The sequence below is a fragment of the Pipistrellus kuhlii genome, unplaced genomic scaffold (genome assembly GCF_014108245.1).
Source record: "Pipistrellus kuhlii isolate mPipKuh1 unplaced genomic scaffold, mPipKuh1.p scaffold_m20_p_9, whole genome shotgun sequence".
Taxonomy (NCBI): domain Eukaryota; kingdom Metazoa; phylum Chordata; class Mammalia; order Chiroptera; family Vespertilionidae; genus Pipistrellus; species Pipistrellus kuhlii.
This window is the reverse complement of record NW_023425595.1, coordinates 30,202,866-30,223,998: the sequence shown is the minus strand read 5'-3', so window position 1 is coordinate 30,223,998 and position 21,133 is coordinate 30,202,866. Positions and strand designations below refer to the sequence as shown.

The 21,133-nt window shown below is 39.4% G+C and overlaps 1 protein-coding gene and 1 pseudogene across 1 annotated transcript; one reads left to right on the top strand and one right to left on the bottom strand.

Annotated features, from left to right (window-relative positions):
• Positions 1–2,945: 2,945 nt before the first annotated feature.
• On the bottom strand, positions 2,946–3,899 carry LOC118713319 (olfactory receptor 52K1-like). Its single transcript, XM_036427753.1, has one exon. The coding sequence runs from the start codon at positions 3,897–3,899 to the stop codon at positions 2,946–2,948; it is 954 nt and encodes a 317-aa protein (XP_036283646.1).
• Positions 3,900–17,161: 13,262 nt separating this feature from the next.
• Positions 17,162–18,149, top strand: LOC118713316 (annotated as a pseudogene).
• The last annotated feature ends 2,984 nt before the right edge of the window (positions 18,150–21,133 follow it).

Sequence of the window (21,133 nt, the reverse complement as noted above, 5' to 3'; positions counted from 1 at the left end):
CTCTGAAGATTAGTGACATTGAGCATCATGACCCATAGACATCTGTATCTCCTACTTGGAGAAGTGTCTATTCAGGTCCTTTGCCTATTTCTTAACTGGATTGTTTGTTGTTTGGGGTATTGGGTCTTATTAGTTCTTTATAAATTTTAGATATGAACCTCATCAGATGTATCATTGGAAAATATATTCTTCCATTCAGTGGGTTGTCTTTTCATTTTGTTGATGGTCTCTTTTGCTGTACAAAACTTTTTAGTTTGATGTAGTCCCATTTGTTTATTTTTACTTTTGTTTCCCTTACCCAAGGCTATATATCAGAAAAAAATATTGCTATAAGAAATGTACAAGATTTTACTGCCTGAGTTTTCTTCTAGGATTATTATAGTTTCGAGTTTAACATATAAGTCTTTAATCCATTTTAATGTATTCTTATGTATGCTGTAAGAATGAGGTGAATACCAATTATTTTTGCATGTATCTTTCCAATTTTCCAAACACCATGTATTGAATAGACTGTCTTTCCTCCATTGCATGTTCTTGCCTCCTTTGTTACGTGTTAATTGACCATAAAGGTGTAAATTTATTTTGGGGCTCTCTATTCTGTTCCATTGATCTATATGTCTGTTTTTATGTGAGTACCAAGCTGTTTTGATTACTGTGGTCTTGTATTATAGTTTGATATCAGGTAGCATAATTCCTCCAACTTTGTTCTTCTTTCTCACTATTGCTATGGCTATGGGTATTTTGTGGTTCCATATAAATTTTTTGAATATTTGTTCTAGTTTTGTGAAATGCACCATTGGTATTTTGATTGAAATTGCATTGAATCTATAGATTGCTTTTGGTAGTATGGACATTTTAATGATGTTAATTCTTCCTATCCATAAGCATGCTATATGCTTCCAATCATTTGTATCCTCTTCAATTTCTTTTTTCATTGTCTTATAATTTTCTGAGCATAGGTCTTTTACATCCTTGGTTAAATTTATTCCTATGTATTTTTTTTCTTTTTGAAGCAATTGTGAATGGAATTGCTTGTTGTTTTTTAATTTCCCTTTCTGAGAGTATATAAAAATTCTACCCTCTCAACCCAGGCCCATTGTCTTCTAAGCCCTGATCATTTATACTATTGCTTCAACCTGACCCAACTCATGTCCCATTCCTGCCCATTACCTCCTGATGAGAATTAGTCCTCTAGGATTTGGATCAAATCTCTACCACAGAACTATCACATTTCATCATAATTTCTATGTTTTCAACTTCATTGTCACACTGAGAACCTGATAAATACTCAAGACAAGAAAAAAATAATGAAGAAAGGGGAGCAAACAAAGAATGAAAAGGAAGGCAAGTGCTACTTCTCTGTTAGTTCTATGCTCACACAAAGCAATGAGTCTTCATTGTAAGAGTAACCATGACCTCTATTGTATCTGCACAGCATCCAAAATACCACTAGTTGAAATTACACCATTTGAAAAGACTAAATGAAAGTGGTGTGAGTCATGATGACAGCAGTGAAGACAAGAGTGTTAATGGTGATTGCAATAGGAAAGGTGATTTTGTAACAAATTATTTCATTTCTTCAATAAAAACTTATTGAGTGCCTACTGGGTTACACTTTGGACATTTACATATTCATATTTTCAAAACACACATAAGTCAATGTGTTTGATGAGGAAATATGCTAAAATAACACAGTCTATTAAATAATGAGATTTATTTACTGAACAAGCATTTATTGAGAGCCTTTCCTGTGCCAGATAGCAGACTAAGAATATATCTCACCATCCAGTAGAAACAGAAGACAGAGATCTTTCAACCAATCATTACATATGTAATTATAAATTATGATGATTAATAAATATACACAAAGTTCTCAGTTCAGAAAACAAGTGATTGATGTAGTTATAAAAATCTTCAGTGGTGGGGGGGTGAGGTTTGAAGTGAAGTTCAAAATGAATAGGCATGTTGAGGATAAGGATAGAAATATGCATTTCTATTAGAAATAACCCAGAATACCCATGGCTGCAGGAAGCATGGGCACCTGAGGAACTAAAGAAGGGTATTTACTTATATTAGGAATACATAACACTTAATCAATACTACATATATTACAAGGACATGTAAATACTTTAGGACAAACATATTAAAGTGAGTGCCAATGGTAGAAGCAAGAAGAAAACGAGCAAGAGAGTTAGGAATGAAGACAGGAAAAAAAAATAACTTAAAACAATTATTGTTATGTGCAATAAAATTAAACTCAGATCTTTATGCCTGGAACAGAGAAGAAATAAAAGAATTATTATTACTCTCAGAGCATAAAACTACATAATACATAGAGGTCATTCACTCAAATCCAGGCTGAAAAAATACAGAGAATAAATTAAAGCTTTTGCTGCAATTCTGGAGTGAAAAGGAACATGATTATAAAAGGAGTTTCTCTCATAAACTGGATACTTTAAAGTATATCCATAATTTTTGAACCCTTTTTCTGTGATGCCAACATTTTTCTGATGAGAGAACTTTCCATATATCAGCGTCATGTGGTGGGAAGTGGCCCATGTTTTCTTGTGTTTAAAATTGGCACCCAGTTCATCTCTCCTGGAACTCCTGTCACTTGATTCATGTTTGTCAAAGTCCTAATTGTTTCTTCATTACATGATGCATTTATCTTATCAACACAGTAAATCATAAACTTTTAGAATAAAAGGATATCAAAAATTATTTGTTGGTTGATTAGTTGAGATACTCAGGCCTTCTCAATTTTCCATCACAACATCTAAACACCATAGACCTCAGAAGAGATGTCCCAACTTCCAAATACTCAGGACAATTTTATTTGCTTTCTCTTCATTGTCCTCACCAGGTAAATAACCTGAGCTGTGGGTCTCCCACCCCAGAGTGGGTGGTCATCCTGGTCCTTGAGGTCCAGGTGATGAGAACTACAATCAGGTGGGATCAATTCTCTTGGGGGTAAGAATTTTAAACAGTCTCTCCCGGATCTGCTTGGTCTTGACCCCATAGATAATGGGGTCCAATGCAGGGGGGAAGAGCAAGTAGAGATTTGCAAGGATGACCTTGGCAGCAGAGGCTGTGGGTGGGCCAAAGCGCTGCATGACCACAGAAAGAAAGCCTGGGCCATAGAAGAAGAGAATAACACAGACATGAGCAGTACATGTGCTGCCTGCTTTAGCACGTGCTTCAGATGAAGGAAAATTCATTACAGTCCTCACAATCTGCCCATAGGTGTAGGCAATGAAGGCCACATCCCCCACACCAAGAAAGATTGCCACAGCAAAGGCATAGAGGTTATCCACTGTGGTGTTCCCACAGGCCAGTTTCACCACTGCCATATGCTCACAGTAGGTATAGGCAATTATGTGGGAACCACAGTAGGGCAACCGATGGGCCAGGCTTGGAAAGGAGATGGTCAATCCCACACCTCGCAGCACCACTAGGCCTCCAATCTTGGCCACAACAACCGGTGTAAGAATGGTTGCATAACGCAGTGGGTTACAGATGGCCACAAAGCGGTCCAGGGCCATGGCCACTAGCACTCCTGATTCCATGGCAGAGAATGCATGGATGAAGAACATCTGGGAAAGACAGGAGTGGGAGCTGATGGCTGTAGCACCAAACCAGAAAATGGCCAGCATCTTGGGCAGAGTGGAGAGGGAAAGAACCAGGTCGACAAAGGAGAGCATGGCGAGAAAGAAAAACATGGGCTGATGAAGGCAGCGTTCTGTTCGAATAAGAAAAAGCAGAACACCATTCCCAATCACTGACAGGAAGAACATGAAGCAAAATGGAAGTGAGATCCAAATGTGTGCGGCAGTCAGTCCTGGAATGCCAGCCAAGAAGAAAGTATGTGGGAAGAGATAAGAAGTATTGGAAAGAATCATGGAGATCATCTCGTTCAGAAGAGCAAAGAGCCACTGCAAAAAATAAATAAAAAATAAAAAAATAGGTTAAATTAAATGATATGAGGGATTGGAAGATTAGGATATTTGGTATCACTAACATCACTATTACTCTTTCCCCATACTTCTCAAAAAACAGTCCAAAATAATTTTCAACTTAGTCAATGTTTCTGTAAGATCTTAAAACACAGAAGAGGCAAGACAACTGGGTCCAGTGGAAATGCCCTGGACAAGAAGTTCAGAAACCAAGTTCCAGTATTAGATATCCTAACATATCTATAATCTGGGGCAATTCACATAACAAGATTTAAATGCTCAGGAACTGATGTTAAAAAGAAATTCTCCTCTCGTGCTCATAGTCCCAAGTTCTGAATGCTGGTGCTAGATGTAATCAACGTTGGCTCCCTAGTATTATACCACTAACCTTCATCAGAAACTGCCCAAGATCCCAATATCTGGAAAATTTCTTTAAATTGAAGACATCCAGCTTCCCCAGACTTCACTTGACTGCCAGGTTACAGATTACATGGTGCTTAATGACTTCAATAACAATCATGTTCTTCCTTGGATTATTCCCCAGTCATTTCATAAATGCATATCTTGTTTCTCTCACCAGTATCTCAAAATGGCTATCTGATTTCACCACCTCCTTCAAGTTGCTGTTGTTCAGAGTAATAATAACCACATAAAAGCCAAATAATTCTGTATCACAGCCACATTATGGAGAACAGGAGAGGAAATTGGCAAATATTTCCTCCAGTTGCATTTTCCGTGTAATTACACTATGTGTATGAAATTATCAAATTCCCAATATATAATAGTCTCCAATCATTTGCAAAGTTAGAAAACTAAACTCTAGAAAGAAGTCATGGCCCACGGTCCCAGATCTATTTTGTGACAGAATCAGACAAGAACTTACAATCACTGATCTCTTGATCTAGAAAGTCATCATCCTGTCTCCATGTTAGCAGTGACTACTACTGGGACAAGGAAGAACATTCAGGACCTGTGACCAAGGGTAAGCAGTAGAGGAATCAAATAGCTAAGGAGTGATTTAGGCATTACATGGCTCCCCAAGACCCCATAATACATACAAGAACACAGTTCTTCCATATGAAATAAAAACACAAGGACACACAGAGACCTGAGCCAGGGTTTGAGAGGACTTTGGATTGTAACATAAGTAATTCACATTTCAAGTGGAAAAAGTGCAGCTGGGTTGATCCCACAGTTACAATGACAACAAGATCTCTAAACCTAAGTGAAAGAATCAGAAGTTTATACAGAAACATATTCTAAGAAGAAAGAATCAGCACAGCTTTAAAATAGCCAATAACCTTCTCCAGGAGAAACCATGGGATTATTGCCCATGCTGTCAACCACAGCTCCTAAAGACATGTTGTGATGACAGCAGAAGGCACGAGAGCTGGAAGATGGGAGAGCTGAGTAGACCTACAGTTCTGAGTCATGGAACAAACTCTGGATTAGGAGTCAAGATCCTGAGCCAGGTAATATTTCTGCCATATATCAGCTGTGTGAATTTAAGCAAAGCATGAAACCATTTTTGTCTTAGTTTGCTCACAGATGAAATGAGTATACAAAAACCTACCTCACTGGATTGTTGTGAGAATCCCATGAGATATAAATGCATAAATTATTTATCAAATTCTGAAAATGGTATGATAGTCATTGAAGTAAGAGAAAGAAATGATGCATTAGGATAAATCTGTTTAAGAAAAACAGAAAATTTAGAGATTTTGAAACAATGCATTTTATTTAACAAAACATAAGAGATTTATCTCTGTACAGATGTCAGTAGAGTAGTAAACTAGAGCAATCCAGTAGAAAACACTCTTCTATAAAACAAATCATTCTTTTTTCCTTGATATATAAGATTATAATAAGGAACAATTGCTGGGTCCTGAGGGAATAGTTGGGATATCAGGTATAATTATTTCTTTCCTTTGTTTTTATGAAGCCGAAGGAAAAGCAAGAACAAAACCATGCAAATTCATAGTTCAGGACTCAGCTAGAACTGTGTGTCTTCACAATGATAATTCTTTCTCAGAAAGACAGAGGTCAACACAGGCTACATTGGAAAAGAATGGCACAGGTTTATTTCCCTAACACTGCCCCCATCTTTCCTCCCAATCACATGTTTCCCTAGCACTCCCAGATATAATATTGAATGGAAGTCAAGAAATGTGGCTCTGATCACCTGAGCATCTGCTTCAAATTATCTTCAAAGCTGGACCAACCTGAAGCCTCAGCCCACCTTGTAGAGACTGTCTTCAGAACAATGTAAAAAGTAATTACACCTGATGGCCCAACTATTCCTTCAGGACCCAGAAAATGTTCCTTATTCTAATCTTGTATATTAAGGAAAACCTGCTCCAGTACACTCAGCTCCTCTACCTCCATCAGAGAAGCAGGAAAAGAGAGATAAGGGGTCCTGGGACCATAGGAATCTGGGACACTGATTTAGGTGCCTCCACAAATACTTCCCTTTAACTTCAAAGAGGAGCAGATTTACAAATAGCTGACTGTTGAGCAGGGACTAGAAAGATGTTTTCCTGTTTTGGCGGAAGGAATTCTCACACACCTGGAACCTCCTTGGCCTGTGTGTGTATAACCCAAAAGGCCCAAACAGACCTCACATGATGTGCAGAATATTGGCAGTATTTCTAGTTTCCCAGTAATGATACCAAGACCATGTATTTCCACTCCAAATGGCCTAAAAGATTACCAGATTTGGAAAGGTTGAAGGAAAGCTGTTTGTGATGGAGCCTGTAAGTATCTCTCTTCTTTTGGCCTACCCTTAGCCATTACTCACCAAAGAGCTGCACCGGTTGACCTAAAAATGGATGAGAAATTGAGCTATCAGTCAGGTCCCCCAAACAGAGTATTTAATAGGCACCTTTTCAGGCATTGCCTATAGGGATCCTAAGTGAAGTTTCTACTACCCAGACACCAATTAGGACTTCTGCCTCCTCTTCAAACAAATGTTTAACAAGGTCTCTGCCTCTGATTGGGGCCACAGGGAACAACCTCAGCAGGGAATATTTTGAACAGCATACTCTAGGGTGCCATGTCACAATGGGGCCAAGGCCCTGCAGCCAAAAGCAAGGGGAGGTCTCCTGCCACAAGGAATGGGAACACATGGTTTGATGGCCAACCAAGATCAGATCCAGGAAGCATGAGGGAAATAGGATGATGGGGAGCAGCAACATCAGAACCAGCATATACTATTACTCCAATGACCCTGGGACTTAGGTGGAACCATGAGAGGAAGAATGAATTAATAACTAGGAGCCTTTGTGAGGCTAGAGAGTTCAGCATAGGAATGAGGCTGTAGAAAATAGTGAATGTCTCCTGTTATTCAAAATGGTAGGCGGAGTCCTGTAGGTGTTGTCATCCATATGTTAGTGAAATAACTTGCAAGGATACCTCTTTTTAATCAATAACCTCCATATTTTACTCTCATCTCAGCCACCAAAATCATTTCTGAAAATGATACCAGATTAATCCATGGGAGGACATTAAAGAGTCTGAAGAATTTAGACATCACAGTGGATTGAAAGGAATTGCAGGAAACTGAGTGTACAGAGTTTACTTAGAAAAACCCTGGTGTGGCATACATGATTATTCATAGTTTCTTTAAATTCAGTAAGAAACTCCCACTGAGGAAAAGAATGATTTGTTTTATGAAGCCAAAGGGAAAAAAAGAACAAAAACATGCAAATTCACAGTTCAGGACTCAACCAGCCCTGTGTGTCTTCACAATGACAATTCCTTATCAGAAAGACAGAGATCAACACAGGCTATGTTGGAAGAGAATAGCACAGGGTTATTAGGAAGGGTCAGTACCAAAATTAGGTAACCATGTTCTAAGGTTACTGGCCCAGTTCCAGAAGGAAGAAAACTTAGCAGGTGTCACTTCACATAACACTAAGATTATACACACTACCATGACTTCATATTATGAATCCTAACATGAAGAACCCTCATGTGGCCAGGCCAGTGTTGCTCAGTGGTTGAGGTTGACCAGGAGGTCAGGATTGGATTCCCAGTCAGGCCACATGCCCTGGTTGTGGGCTCGATCCCCAGTATGGGGCATGTAGGAGGCACTCATCATCGATTTCTCTCTCTCTCTCTCTCTCTCTCTCTCCCTTCACTTCAGAAATCAATAAAAATATTTTTTTAAAAAATAATAAAGAACCCCATGTGAAGGAGGAAGAAGTAAGCAACACAAGTAGCAAGAGTGATACAAAAGCCAGTATAAGAGGAAATGGGGCAGTTAATTGAAAATTGAAAGAGGAACTTAAGCCCCCAAAATAAAAAAGTTCTACAACTGGAATATTATCAATAGATTAGTGTGAATATGAGCCAACTGAATAAAACTCTAAAAGCCTTACCTAAAGTCAGAAATTGTGCAAAACATTAAGAGAGTGAAACAAGGCTAAAGCTCCAAAAAACAGTCAAGTGGCTTTGAATGAGTAATTTAGATAAAAGAAAAAATATTTTCTGAGTTCCTCTTAAGGTTGTGGAAAGATATAGAGAGATTTTAATCAGGATAATATGGAAGATGCACATCAAACTAGGACAAAGCACCACCAAAAAGACAACCAGAGGCACATTCAAAGACCTGGAGCCACGCCTCAAAATACAGAAACAGGATGGAGAGAGAGCATCTGATTATGTCTGTGAGATCAGGGAAGGCTTCGCAAATGAGGTAACATTAAAGAGGAAAGTTGAAGAGTGGGAATTAAATATTCAAAAATGACTGACTAGCATTAAAAAAGGACACTAAGATTCCAAAAGTATGGACTTCTTGATAAGAGCTAACAAAGCCGTGCTGAGGGAGCAGTGGAGAGGGACCGGGTTTGAGAGGGAGGTTGGGCCCAGACTACAACAGGCCTCTAAGGACTCTTCCAAACAGCACTACATGTTAATAAGAGGTCAAGGTCAACAACACCACAGGCAAGGAAGTTGTTTAAGTAGGGCAGTGACAATGATATATTAGTGCTTTAATAGATTTATTTAATAGTATCCTGGGCATAGGAGATGCATATTAGTGTGGGTAAGACTTGGTAAAATCCTGGAAGAAAGCAGTGGCAATGGGTTAAAATGAAGAAAATAGATCAAGCCCTTCACGATAAGTTCCAGCAAACATTTAAGACAGGAACAACAACCCTATGCAAACGTTTAGGTAATAGCAGAGAAGGGGATATTTTAGTTTAGTAGGAGCATATGAGTCTCAAATATGTTTAGACAAGGTAAAGAATGGGGAGCTGTATATATGAAGAAGTGTTTTAGGAAGTTTGTAAAAAAAAAAAAAAATGGAAAGAGAAGGTGCCGATTCAGAGGGAGGGTCTGGGGAGAGGACTTTTGAGACAAGGAGGTATCTTGGTAAAAGTCCCACAGGAAACAGATGGCACATGCAAAGGGAGATATAGAGCATGGTATAATGAAGACAATATTCAAAAAATATGAAAAGAGTTTAATAGTAATAAAACAGGGAAGGTGATATACACATGAGCTGGCAATCTCAAACACTTTTCCATCTCACAGACCTGAGGAGCAATGGGAGAAACAGCTACCAGTACTGACTAGAGCCGTGGAGGAACCACCTGATGGTGATAAGGGCTTCAGGAGGGAAACACAGACACTGCCCATCGCTGGGACTGAGAGAAAAAGATTCAAAGAAACAAACAGCTCAATTTGTCCTTCTAAACTCCCATCAGCTTACTTCCATTAGACAAATACAACCATGAACCTGAGGCCATAGATTTTAACTTCTATGGGTACAGAGCAGGGTGCAAAGTTGATCTAAAGCAACAGATAAAAGGTTTCTGCATTTTTATGTTTGTATTGTATATGGGAGTGATAACTCATGAAAAAGAAAGTGGTAAAATATACAGCCCAGAGAACACACTTGCTGGAAAATGGTCCCTGAAGAGGCTAATGAAAGGTGCATGTGTTGTGGGGAGTGGCAGGAGTTCGGGGATTCACACCAGAGGAGGGACACCTCTTGCTAAACCTTCATTAAGTCAGAGATGACCTTCTAATTGTGGTTCCCACGGGACTGGGGACTGAGTACTTCTGTTCCCTGAGCTGAGCTGGATACACCTCTGAGATGACTGGGGGCCTTTGCAGCTGTGATGGAAAAACACTAAGCCTTGATGCACATGGGGGGGTGGGGGGAAGATTAGAAGGAGCCTCCTGGAGGTCCTGGGAAGTGGCAGACTGTCCAGACAAACTCTGGGCTCCAATATGTGCACTGGGGAGGAGAAGATGTACTCTCAGCAGCAATGGTATAAAAGAGAGCTGCAGCCAAGAGAGTAGAAGCAGATGCAGAGGCGATTCCATTTGCAGAAGATTCTCTGGGACCTCCTAGCAGGGAGTCACCTGGGCCCAGGTGAGTGAAGGAAGCAGCTTCCTTGCTCTGTGTTCTTGGCTCTGTTCTGGTCCTCTCTTCCAGCCTGGGCTTTCTCAGTTGCCTTCTTTAGTTTAACCCTTTTAACACTGGCACTAATTTTCCTCAAGGTCTTCACCCTGTATGGCAACTAAGGCTTGAGGTCTGAAGAACAAGTAGGAAAATGTGAAGAAGCTCTCCTCTGGTCATAGAATATGAAAGAATAGAAAACTCTACCAGAGAAAAAACAACCATCACAGAGCCTGAGGCAGGGGGGCACATTGGCTGACAGAACGGTGGAAGCAGGATAGCCTCCTATTTAAATCATAGATCCGAGAGCCTGAGAGGAGACAGCTAATGAAGTCACTCTTTTCTGATTCAAAACTAAAATCGAGAGCTAAAACTACACATCAAATCACCAAAATTAATAAAGACAATTCATCCAAAAAGCATTCCCCAGCATTTCACAGAAGATGATACTTAAAGTCTAGACCAGACAAGGATGTTGACACTCGGTGCTTCTTTTTCTAATTTTTAATATTTTTAATTACCATTCACATTCAAAATAATTTTGTACCAGTTTCAGGTGCCCAGCAATAGTGGTTAGACAATTATACATTTTACAAAGTATTCTCCCAGATATTTCCAGTATCCAACTGGTACCATGCATAGTTATTACAATGTTATTGACCAAATTCCCTGTACTGTACTTTACCTCCCCATGACTGTTTTGTAAATACCAATGTGTACTCAATCCCTTCACCATTTTCACCGAGTTCCCCAATCCCCCTCTTCCTGGCAACCATCAGTCTGTTCTTTGAATCTATGAGTCTGTCATTGCTTCTTTATGTTGTTTAGAAAAATATAAACATTTGAATATGATGAAAAATAAAAATCTGAGCTTACACTACTCAAGTTCTCCTCATAATAAGTAATACATTTTTCTACCCAAAAGAATTCTCAGAATTTATTAAAGAACAATTTGGTTTGAAAGGCAATAGTGTAAAATAGCTATATTTTTGAAATGTTTTAAAAACAATAATCATGAGAAGGTTTTTTAAAATAATAATACCCAACTAGGAAATATAATGAGACAAAAAACTAATAACAATGGAAACAATTACAAAAAAAAATCTATGACAGAAAGGCAACACAGAATTTTAATGGCAAGATACAATGATGTAAAAATGAATTTTTCCAAAATTAATTTGTGTGTAACAAAAGTCTTTTTATTTAAAAAATATTTTAAATTATTAGTAAGACACTCATTCAGTAGGTGTTGAAACTAAAAACAGAGAAGACTGTCCAGACTGGCAATATTCCTTAATATGTGTTCAGATTGGATATTTGACAAAAAAACAAATTAATTATACAATAAATTAATGCAAGGGGAAGATTTCTTTACTAAATGGTGCTGGAACAATGGTTTAGCTATTTGTGGGTGAAATTGATTTAGGGGCTTTCTTATTCCATGTCAAGTCTCAAATTAGTTATATAATTAATTTCAAAATATAGTATAAATGTTTTTTTTTAATGCAAGTAAATACTTATTAAAATGCTGGGTTTTACAGTATTTAAAACTAAAAATCGCCAAAACCGATTCGGTTCAATGGATAAAGCGTCAGCCTGCGGACTCAAGGGTCCCGGGTTCGATTCTGGTCAAGGGCATGTACTTTGGTTTAGGGCACACACCCAGTAGGGCAGTGTTTTTCAACCTTTTTTGGGCAAAGGCACACTTGTTTCATGAAAAAAATCACGAGGCACACCACCATTAGAAAATGTTAAAAAATTTAACTCTGTGCCTATATTGACTATATATAAAGTAATTCTCTTGAATAGGAATCAAATAAACACAAAGAAAGTATTTTATAATTACTTTATTATGAAATATTAAGTAAACAAAATAGTGAAAAATTATAAAATTCTTGTCTTGTCTGCACCTACGGCACACCAGGCAACATCTCGCGGCACACTAGTGTGCCGCGGAACAGCGGTTGAAAAACGCTGCAGTAGGGGGTGTGCAGGAGGCAGCTGATCGATGTTGCTCTCTCATCGATGTTTCTAACTTTCTATCCCTCTCCCTTCCGCTCTGTGAAAAATCAATAAAATATATTAAAAAAAAAAAAAAAAAAAAAAAAACTAAACTAAAAATCATGGCCCTGGCCAAGTAGATCCATTGGTTAGAGAGCATCACCCCGATGTGCCAAGGTTTCTGGTTGGATCCTCGGTCAGGGCACATACAAAAGCAACCAATAAATGCATAAATAAGTGGAACAACAAATCAATGTTTCTCTCTATCTATCTATCTCTATCTCTCTCTTCTCAAATCAATCAATAAAATTTTCTTTAAAATTTTAAAATCATAAAATAATTAATTTTAAAAGTTCACTTGCTATGAATACATGAAAGTTTGTGTATGCAGAAGTGTATTTTTTATTTTTTTTTATTTTTTTAATAAATTTTTATTGTTCATATTATTACAAATGTTCCTTTCCCCCCCTTCTCACCCCACCCTCTGCCCTTTCCCCACCCCCCATTGTCCTCATCCATAGGTGCACAGTTTATGTTCATTCTCTTCCCACATCCCCCTCTCCCCTTTTCCCCAAGAATAAACAGTTCACTCCCCTTCCATACCTCTGATTCTATTATATTCAACAGTTAATATTGTTCCTCAGATTTCTTTTTTTTTTTAGTTTCCTTGGTTTTTAGATTCACTTGTTGATAGTTACGTATTTGTTGTTCATAATTTTTATCTTTATTTACTTTCTCTTCTGAAAGAACCCCCTTCAGCAATTCATATAATTCTGGTTTGGTGGTGATGAACTCCTTTAGCTTTTTTTTATTAGTGAAGCTCTTTATCTGACCTTCGAATCTGAGTGATAGCTTTGCTGGATAGATTATCTTTGGCTGTAGGTTCTTGCTATTCATCACCTTGAATATTTCTTGCCATTCCCATCTGGCCTGCATGGTTTCTGTTGAGAAATCAGCTGACAATTGTATAGGTGCTCCTTTATAGGTAACTACCTTCTTTGCTCTTGCTTCTTTTAATATTCTCTCTTTGTCTTTTGCTCTTGGAATCTTAATTATGATTTGTCTTGGTGTGGTCCTCTTTGGATTCCTTTTGTTTGGAGTTCTGTGCGCTTCCTGGACTTGTAAGTCTAATTCTTTCACCAGGTGGGGAAAGTTTTCTGTCACTATTTCTTTCAGTATGTTTTCGATATCTTGCTCTCTCTCATCTTCTGGGACCCCCATAATTCTGATGTTGGTTCGCTTGAAGTTGTCCCAGAGGTTTCTTACATTATCTTCAACTTTCTGGATTCTCTGGCCTTCTTGTGTCTGCGGAGGAGTGTCTTCTGGCTCTTTATGTTCCAAATCTTTGGCTTGATTCTTGCGATCTTCCATTCTGTTTTTAGGACTCCATAAAATATTTTTTATTTCAGACAATGTATTCTTTATTTCTTGTTGATCCCTTATTATTTCTAGTTGATCCCTTTTCATATCCTCATAGGTCTTGTTTATTTTATTGGCCTTTTCTAGGAGATTCTTGAACAACCTTATAAGTGTGGTTTTGAACTCTATATCCAGTCGCTTTTTGTCCTCCATTTCTTTCATTTGTGATCTATTTGGTTTAGGCATTTTCGCAGGCAGCTTTCCTGATGGGGCGGGGTTTCAGGGTGGAGCCTACAGCCTTGGCTTCCGTCAGCCCCGCCCTATGCGACTCCTGAGACTCAGGGTCCTTCAGTACTTGTTGCGAGCACCTCTGAGAGAAAGGTGCCCTCGATTTTCGCCTGCTGCCAAACTGTCTATGCTCTCCCCAATGAGTCCGGTATTGGGGTTCAGTTCAGTTGGAAGTGGGATTGGAGGTGGCATTCAGAGCAGTCTGGAGCCCCTGTCTCCTTCCCATCAGGGCAATCCCACTGCACAGCCGGCCGGCCCTTCTCTGCGCACAGTGTGCGTGCCTCCGGGACCTCCTTTCGCCGCTTCCCCGGAGTCCCGCCTTACAGCCCAGCTCCCTATGGATGAGCCTGGGTCCCCGGGGTCTGGCCTAGAATTGGGGTTCAGAGCAGTTGGAGCTGGGCCCAGCACAGTCGGAGATTTTCTCTCCTTCCCGCTTGGGACCGCCAGCCAGGCACTCAGCCTCTCTCCTCTCCAGCTCTGTCCTCTCTGCGCGCAGCGTGTCTCCGTACCTTGGGCTTTTACAGCTCCTCCGCGCTTCCTTCTGGTTTTCTCCTTGCTTCTTGTTGTAGAATTTCCAGTCAGTCGACTTTCCTGTAGTTCTAGGTAATGTCCATTTTATATTTTAGTTGTATTTTGTTGAAATTGTTGTGTGCGGCTGCGGCTAGTTGCCTACCCGAGCAGCCATCTTGGATTCTTCTCCCAGAAGTGTATTTTTTAAAAGATAGATTTTAGGGAGCAAATATTTCTAGAAAACTCAACAGATAGAAGTAATAATTTCAAGATATAATAAAACTCATGCAAATTAAAAATATGTGCTGCCAGACTCCAATTTAAACCTTTGAAAAACATTATTTCATTTACTACTACAATATGAATTGAACATAAAGTAAAAAGAGAAGATTTAAAAACATATAAATGGGGTGGGGGTAAGCCATTGGCAATGTCAAAATTCACAAAATAATGAAGGGAAAGGTGAGCCAAAATTGAAATTTTAATTTTTACTTATTCTCTTAAAATTTGTTTTGAATTCAAGAGCATTAAAAATGCCCTACAGTTATACAGGACCAGAAAATCCTCTTAGAAAGACAATTTAGCAATATTAATCAAAATCATTTTTTTCCACTTCACCCAGCAATTTACTTCTTGGCAATTATCTTGTAGATAAATTTACACATGTGCTTAATGATATATTTACAAATACATTTTGAATCATTTTTTGTACAGTGGAAAATACTGAAAATACCAATGTTCAGCAAAATATCAGACATCCATGTGGTAGAAAATCACGCAGCTTAACAACAATGAGGTATAGCTATATGGTGATATGGAACAGTCTCCAAGATAACTAAGCCAAAAAAGAAAAGTCAAGGAAACAAAGGATAATAAAGGTATGATTGGTATGCTAACACTGTTTTTGTCTCTTACGGGAAACTAGTTAGTACATATATTCTTGTTCATGTAAAACTGTCTCTGGGAGGATTCTCAACAAATCATTACTGGCTGCATTTAGTGAAAAGAAAGGAATTTGGGAATCCTAGATTGGTTTGATATTTTTTATTGTTAACTTTTTAAACATATGCATGTGTGACATTTAAAAAATATGAAAATTCTACTAAAAAGAAAATGTTAAGATGGCTATGATTTTGTTTGTATCATTTTTGAAATTCTATTGAGAAATAATCTGAAAAGTAAAATATTGGTTAGTAATCTATGAAATAGTCAAATATAGGGATACTAGTGGCCCAGTGAAATGCATGCAAATTAAAAGGAAATTAATTAGAGGAAATATTTTAATATTGCTAATTTCCCTTCTTTTATGATAAAAGTGTCAGAGATGAAAGAAAATTAGTAAAATGTATGTGAAAATCTCCCTCCTGTCAGAATCTGGGACATGCCACAGGACCCAGAGTCAAGTCCCTACCCACCTCAGCATGCCTCAAAATCACGCGAGACACAGACCCATGTGGCCCCACCCCATCAAGCCCTGCAGGGTGGGGGTGCATCCTCAGGTCCCCTATCAAACCCCACCAGGTGGGGGGTGCAGCCTCAGGTCCCAGACCCTGGTGCCAGGACAGGAGGCACAGCCTCAGGTTCCTCAGCCCCAGGACAAGGGCACGAGGGTGTGAGGGCGTGACAACCATTTGCATATTAGCTCTTTATTATATAAGATAAAGTGCTCATTAAAATTAAAAATCCACATTACACCAAAACCAGTTTGGTTCAGTGGATAGCGTTGGCTTATGGACTGAAGGGTCCTGGGTTCGATTCCGGTCAAGGGCATGTACCTTGGTTGCGGGCACATCCCCAGTGGGAGGTGTGCAAGAGGCAGCTAATCGATGATTCTCTCTCATCGATGTTTCTAACTCTATCCCTATCTCTTCCTCTCTGTAAAAAATCAATAAAATATATATATATTTTTTAAATCCACATTGCTTTTAAATACTGGAAAGTCGCCAAAACTGTTTTGGCTCAGTGGATAGAGCGTTGGTCTGTGGACTGAGGGTCCCAGGTTCGATTCCAGTCAAGGGCATGTACTCCCAGTGGGGAGTGTGCAGGAGGCAGCTGGTTGATGTTTCTAGCTTTCTATTCCTCTCCCTTCCTCTCTGTGAAAAATCAATAAAATATATTTTAAAATAAATAATTAAATACTGCAAAGTCATGGTTCATTTATTTATTCATGTGATAACTTTTTACTGAGCACCTATTTTACCTCTTAGAACAGGTTGCTGCAAAGACAAAGGCAATATACAAATTTATCTCCATATAATGTAAACTGCTTAAACAGAAAACAGAAAAATGGAAAATAAACAAAATATTAATATTTGTCATTTGGTGGTGTTAAGATTATTGCTGGTGTATTTGGACATGCTTACTAGGCATACAAGTAGTGATAGCAATAGCTATTCCAACTTTTCTCTTTATTACTAATTTTAGCCTTCTTTATTGCTCCTCTGAGAAATATTTCCTGGAGGCAAAATAATAATAATAGTAATAATAATAATAATAATAATAATAATGTTGAAAGCCATTTATAATTAAAGAACCTGAGTTTTGGGGGATCCCTAATTATAAATCACAGTTAAACTTTCCAATGCAACCTCCTTCCTGTTTAGGTTTTATGGACAGACACTGAGAACAGGGCACCTGTGCCATGGACACCTCCACCAGTCATACCAACAGTTCCAGTCTCCACATCTCCCAGTTCATCTTGATGGGGCTCCCAGGCATTCACGAGTGGCAGCATTGGCTCTCCCTGCCCCTGGCTCTGCTCTACCTATTAGCTCTTGCTGCCAATCTCCTCATCTTCATCACCATCCAACGTGAGCCCACACTACATGAGCCCATGTACCATTTCCTGGGCATATTGGCACTCGTCGACATTGGCTTGGCCACCACCATTATGCCCAAGATTATGGCTATCTTCTGGTTTGATGCCAAGGCCATCAGCCTGCCTGAATGTTTTGCTCAGATGTATGTCATCCACTGCTTTTTTGGTATGGAGTCTGGTATCTTTCTCTGCATGGCAGTAGACAGATACATAGCCATATGTCACCCTCTTCGATACCCCTCCATAGTCACTGACGTTTTTGTGGTCAAGGTCACAGGATTCATGGGGCTCAGAAATAGCTTGTTGACCATCCCAGTGCCTGTCCTGGCTGCCCAAAGACTCTACTGCTCCAAGAATGAAATTGACCACTGCCTGTGCTCTAACTTGGGGGTTATCAGTCTAGCTTGTGATGACATCACTGTAAACAAATTTTACCAACTGTTCTTAGCCTGGATCCTAGTTGGAAGCGATATGGCTCTGGTATTTTCTTCCTATGCTCTAATCCTTCACACTGTACTGAGACTAAACTCAGCAGAAGCAATGTTCAAGGCTCTGAGCACCTGCAGCTCTCACCTCATCCTTATTCTCTTCTTCTACTCAGGTATCATTGTTTTGTCAGTCACACACCTTGTAGAAGAAAAGATACCCCTTATCCCTGTCCTCCTTAATGTGCTGCATAATGTCATCCCTCCTGCTCTCAACCCCATGGTCTATGCTCTCAGGATGGGAGAGCTCAGACTGGGTTTCCAGAGGCTGCTTGGGTGCGGTGAAGAATTGTCCATCCACTTCAGAAGTAACCTCAGCTTTATAAGTCACTACAGGTGTTAAGAAGGAAGAGGTGGTAGACCTGCATTATTAAAAAAAAAAAAAAAAAAATGGGAGGAAAATGGCCACCAAAACGGTAGGCTCACTAATCAAAATAGGCATGTTAAAATTATAATGAAATTTCCTATAACTAGAAATAAGTGGGGGTAAAATACAATTATCTCTTACCATTGTTGCTGCCTGGAGATGGGCACACTTGTACACAGCTACCATGCTTTGAGATATATACACAAATGAAAATTACCTAATTGGGTGGTAAAGTTTTCTTTCTATGAAATGAGAAAAAAAATTTGTCCTAGAAAATACTCCAAAAAAGTAGTTCCAGATTACCAATTAATAAACTCTAAATTAATTTTACCACAGAAAGGGAACAATGACCGCTGCTAGCACCTCCGTCTGGGAGAAGCCACCCCCAAGTTCCTGCCTCAATACCAGACTCCAGTTCCTCTTCATATGTGTCTGGGTCCCCCAGAGCCTCGCTCAGCACTGGAGCTTAGAGAAGGAAGGACCTTTTGAGTTCATTTTGTGTACCAGTCTTTTAAGAGGAGCAGCTGGGTCTCCAGCGCCTCTGTGTCACTGACCCCCAATCCACACGGATTTTTACAGCCCATAGTTATAGGAACTTCTTTTCCCAGCTCTAGGACCCTGGGCTAGGTGTTTGGGGTGGGACTGGGACCCTTTGCTCCTATGAGCGGTCTCCACAGAGACCATCTCCCTCCCAATTAAAAAAGTGGCACATGTGGGTGCTAGACCAGCCCATTCTGTGCCTCTGCACCTCCTACCAGTCTGTGTGCTTTCTTCTTTACTTCTCTAGTTGTAGGACTTCCATTCAGCCAGCTTTCCAGTGGATCTGAATGATAGTTGTTCTGTATTTTAGTTGTAATTTTGATGTGGTTGTGGAAGGCGTTTGCCTACACTGCCATCTTGGGTCTCTCAAAATGGAAACTTTTAATTCAGTTTTATATTTGCACAAAGTTACACAGAAAAGAATAGAAACAATAGATTGACTAGAAATAAAATTGATATAATAAACATTCACTGTGCCATAAGGGGAGTATAATAATTACTTGATGGGAGATTTAGACATCATTGTTCAGTTATTTAAAATAAAAGTTATTTTGTAGGTATACAACATAATGATTTAATATATGTATATTAGAGGCCCGGTACACGAAATCCGTGCATGGGGTGGGGGGATCAGGAGGTCTTCAACCCAGCCTGCACCCTCTTAAAATCCAGGACCCCTTGGGGGATGTTCGACTGCTGGTTTAGGATCGGGCTTAAACCAGCAGTCGGACATCTCTCTCACAATCCAAAACTTTTGGCTCCTAACCACTGGCCTGTCTGCCTGCCTGCCTACCTGCCTGACCACCTTTAACCACTCTGCCTGTCTTGCTGATTGCCCCTAACCCTCACCAGCCTACTTGATCACCTCTAACTGCTCGCCTCCCTGCCTGATTGCTCCTAACCACTTGCCTGTCTGTCTGATTTCCCCTGCTAGCTTGCCTGCCTGTTTGCCCCTAACCCTTCTGCCTGCCTGCATGATCACCCCTAACTGCTCACCTGCCTGTTTGATCACCCCTAACTGCCACTGAGGCTTCTTCTGGAAGGACGTCTGGAATGATATCAAGAAGGTACTAGTTTAGTTGTCTGGTCTAATTAGCACATTACACTTTTATTATTATAGATTTTGCAAGATGCTTACCACAATAAGTTCAGTTAATATATATCACCACACATAGTCACAAATTGTTTCTCCTTTTTTAATATTTTAATTTATCTTTATTGTTGAAAATATTATAGATGTTCCTCTTCTTTTCCCATTGATCCCCACCACCTCTCAAGCATTCACCACACTATTATGGGTGTCCATGGATAATGTATATATACATATATATTCCTTTGTACAGTAGGTCTTCGAGGTACATTGGAGATCTGTTCCTTTGGTGTGATTCAATGCGATTCTCACCTTAAGTCGGAACCCACCTACATAATCACCTACGTCACTCACATGGAGCACATACACAGCAGTAATAAAATGAAAAAGTAAAAAAAAAAAAAAATTTAAAGAAATATAACAATTCCTGACCTTTACTTGTGGTAAATAAAAAACATAAAGCACATATGTACATATGCTGAAATGACAGAACTGTTTCTTTTATAAACAAATGGGAGACGGCAACATAACCACAAAACAATGTAGGTCGAGTCCAATGTAACCTGAGGACTGTCTGTATATAGAGCTCCCGTCTCTTCCCCACCTACAACTCCAACCCCTGCCTTCCCTCTGAGATTCTCAGTCTATATCATGCTTCCATGTTTCTGGATCTATTTTGTTCAGTAGCTTATTTTGTTCATTAGATTCCACATATGAGAGAGATTATGTGATACTTGTCTTTCCTTGAGTGGCTTATTTTGCTTAACATAATACTCTACATTACACTCATGCTGTCTCAAAGGGTAAGAGATTTTTCTTTCTTACTGCTGCATAGCGTTCCATGGCATAAATATATCACAGGGAGAAAACAAGATGGCAGTATAAGGTATACATCTGTATATGCTGCCTCTCACAACCACACCAAAACTACAACTAAAAGACAAAACGACTATCACCCAGAACCACAGAAAGTTGGCTGAGTAGAAGTTCTAAACTAGAAGGAAAGAAAAAAGTGCAATGAAAACAATGAAGGTGAAATACACATGGGCTGGCAACCTCAAAAGCTATTGCCATCCCACAGATCTGCGAAGCAATGGGGAAGAAACAGCTACCAGTATTGACCAGAACTGACCACAACCATGGGAGAACCACCAATGGATACAGGAGACCTTCAGGAGGGAGGTCTGGAGAACACTGTCCAACACTGGGACTGAGAAAGAAAGATTCAGAGGAATAAATATTTCAACTTGTGTTTCTTGCTGCCTTTTGAACTCACACCAGCTTACTCCCATTAGCCAAATTCAACCATAAAC

Coding starts and splice junctions, on each gene's coding strand:
- LOC118713319 (XM_036427753.1), bottom strand. CDS start 3,899: ATGATTCTTTCCAATACTTCTTATCTCTTCCCACATACTTTCTTCTTG.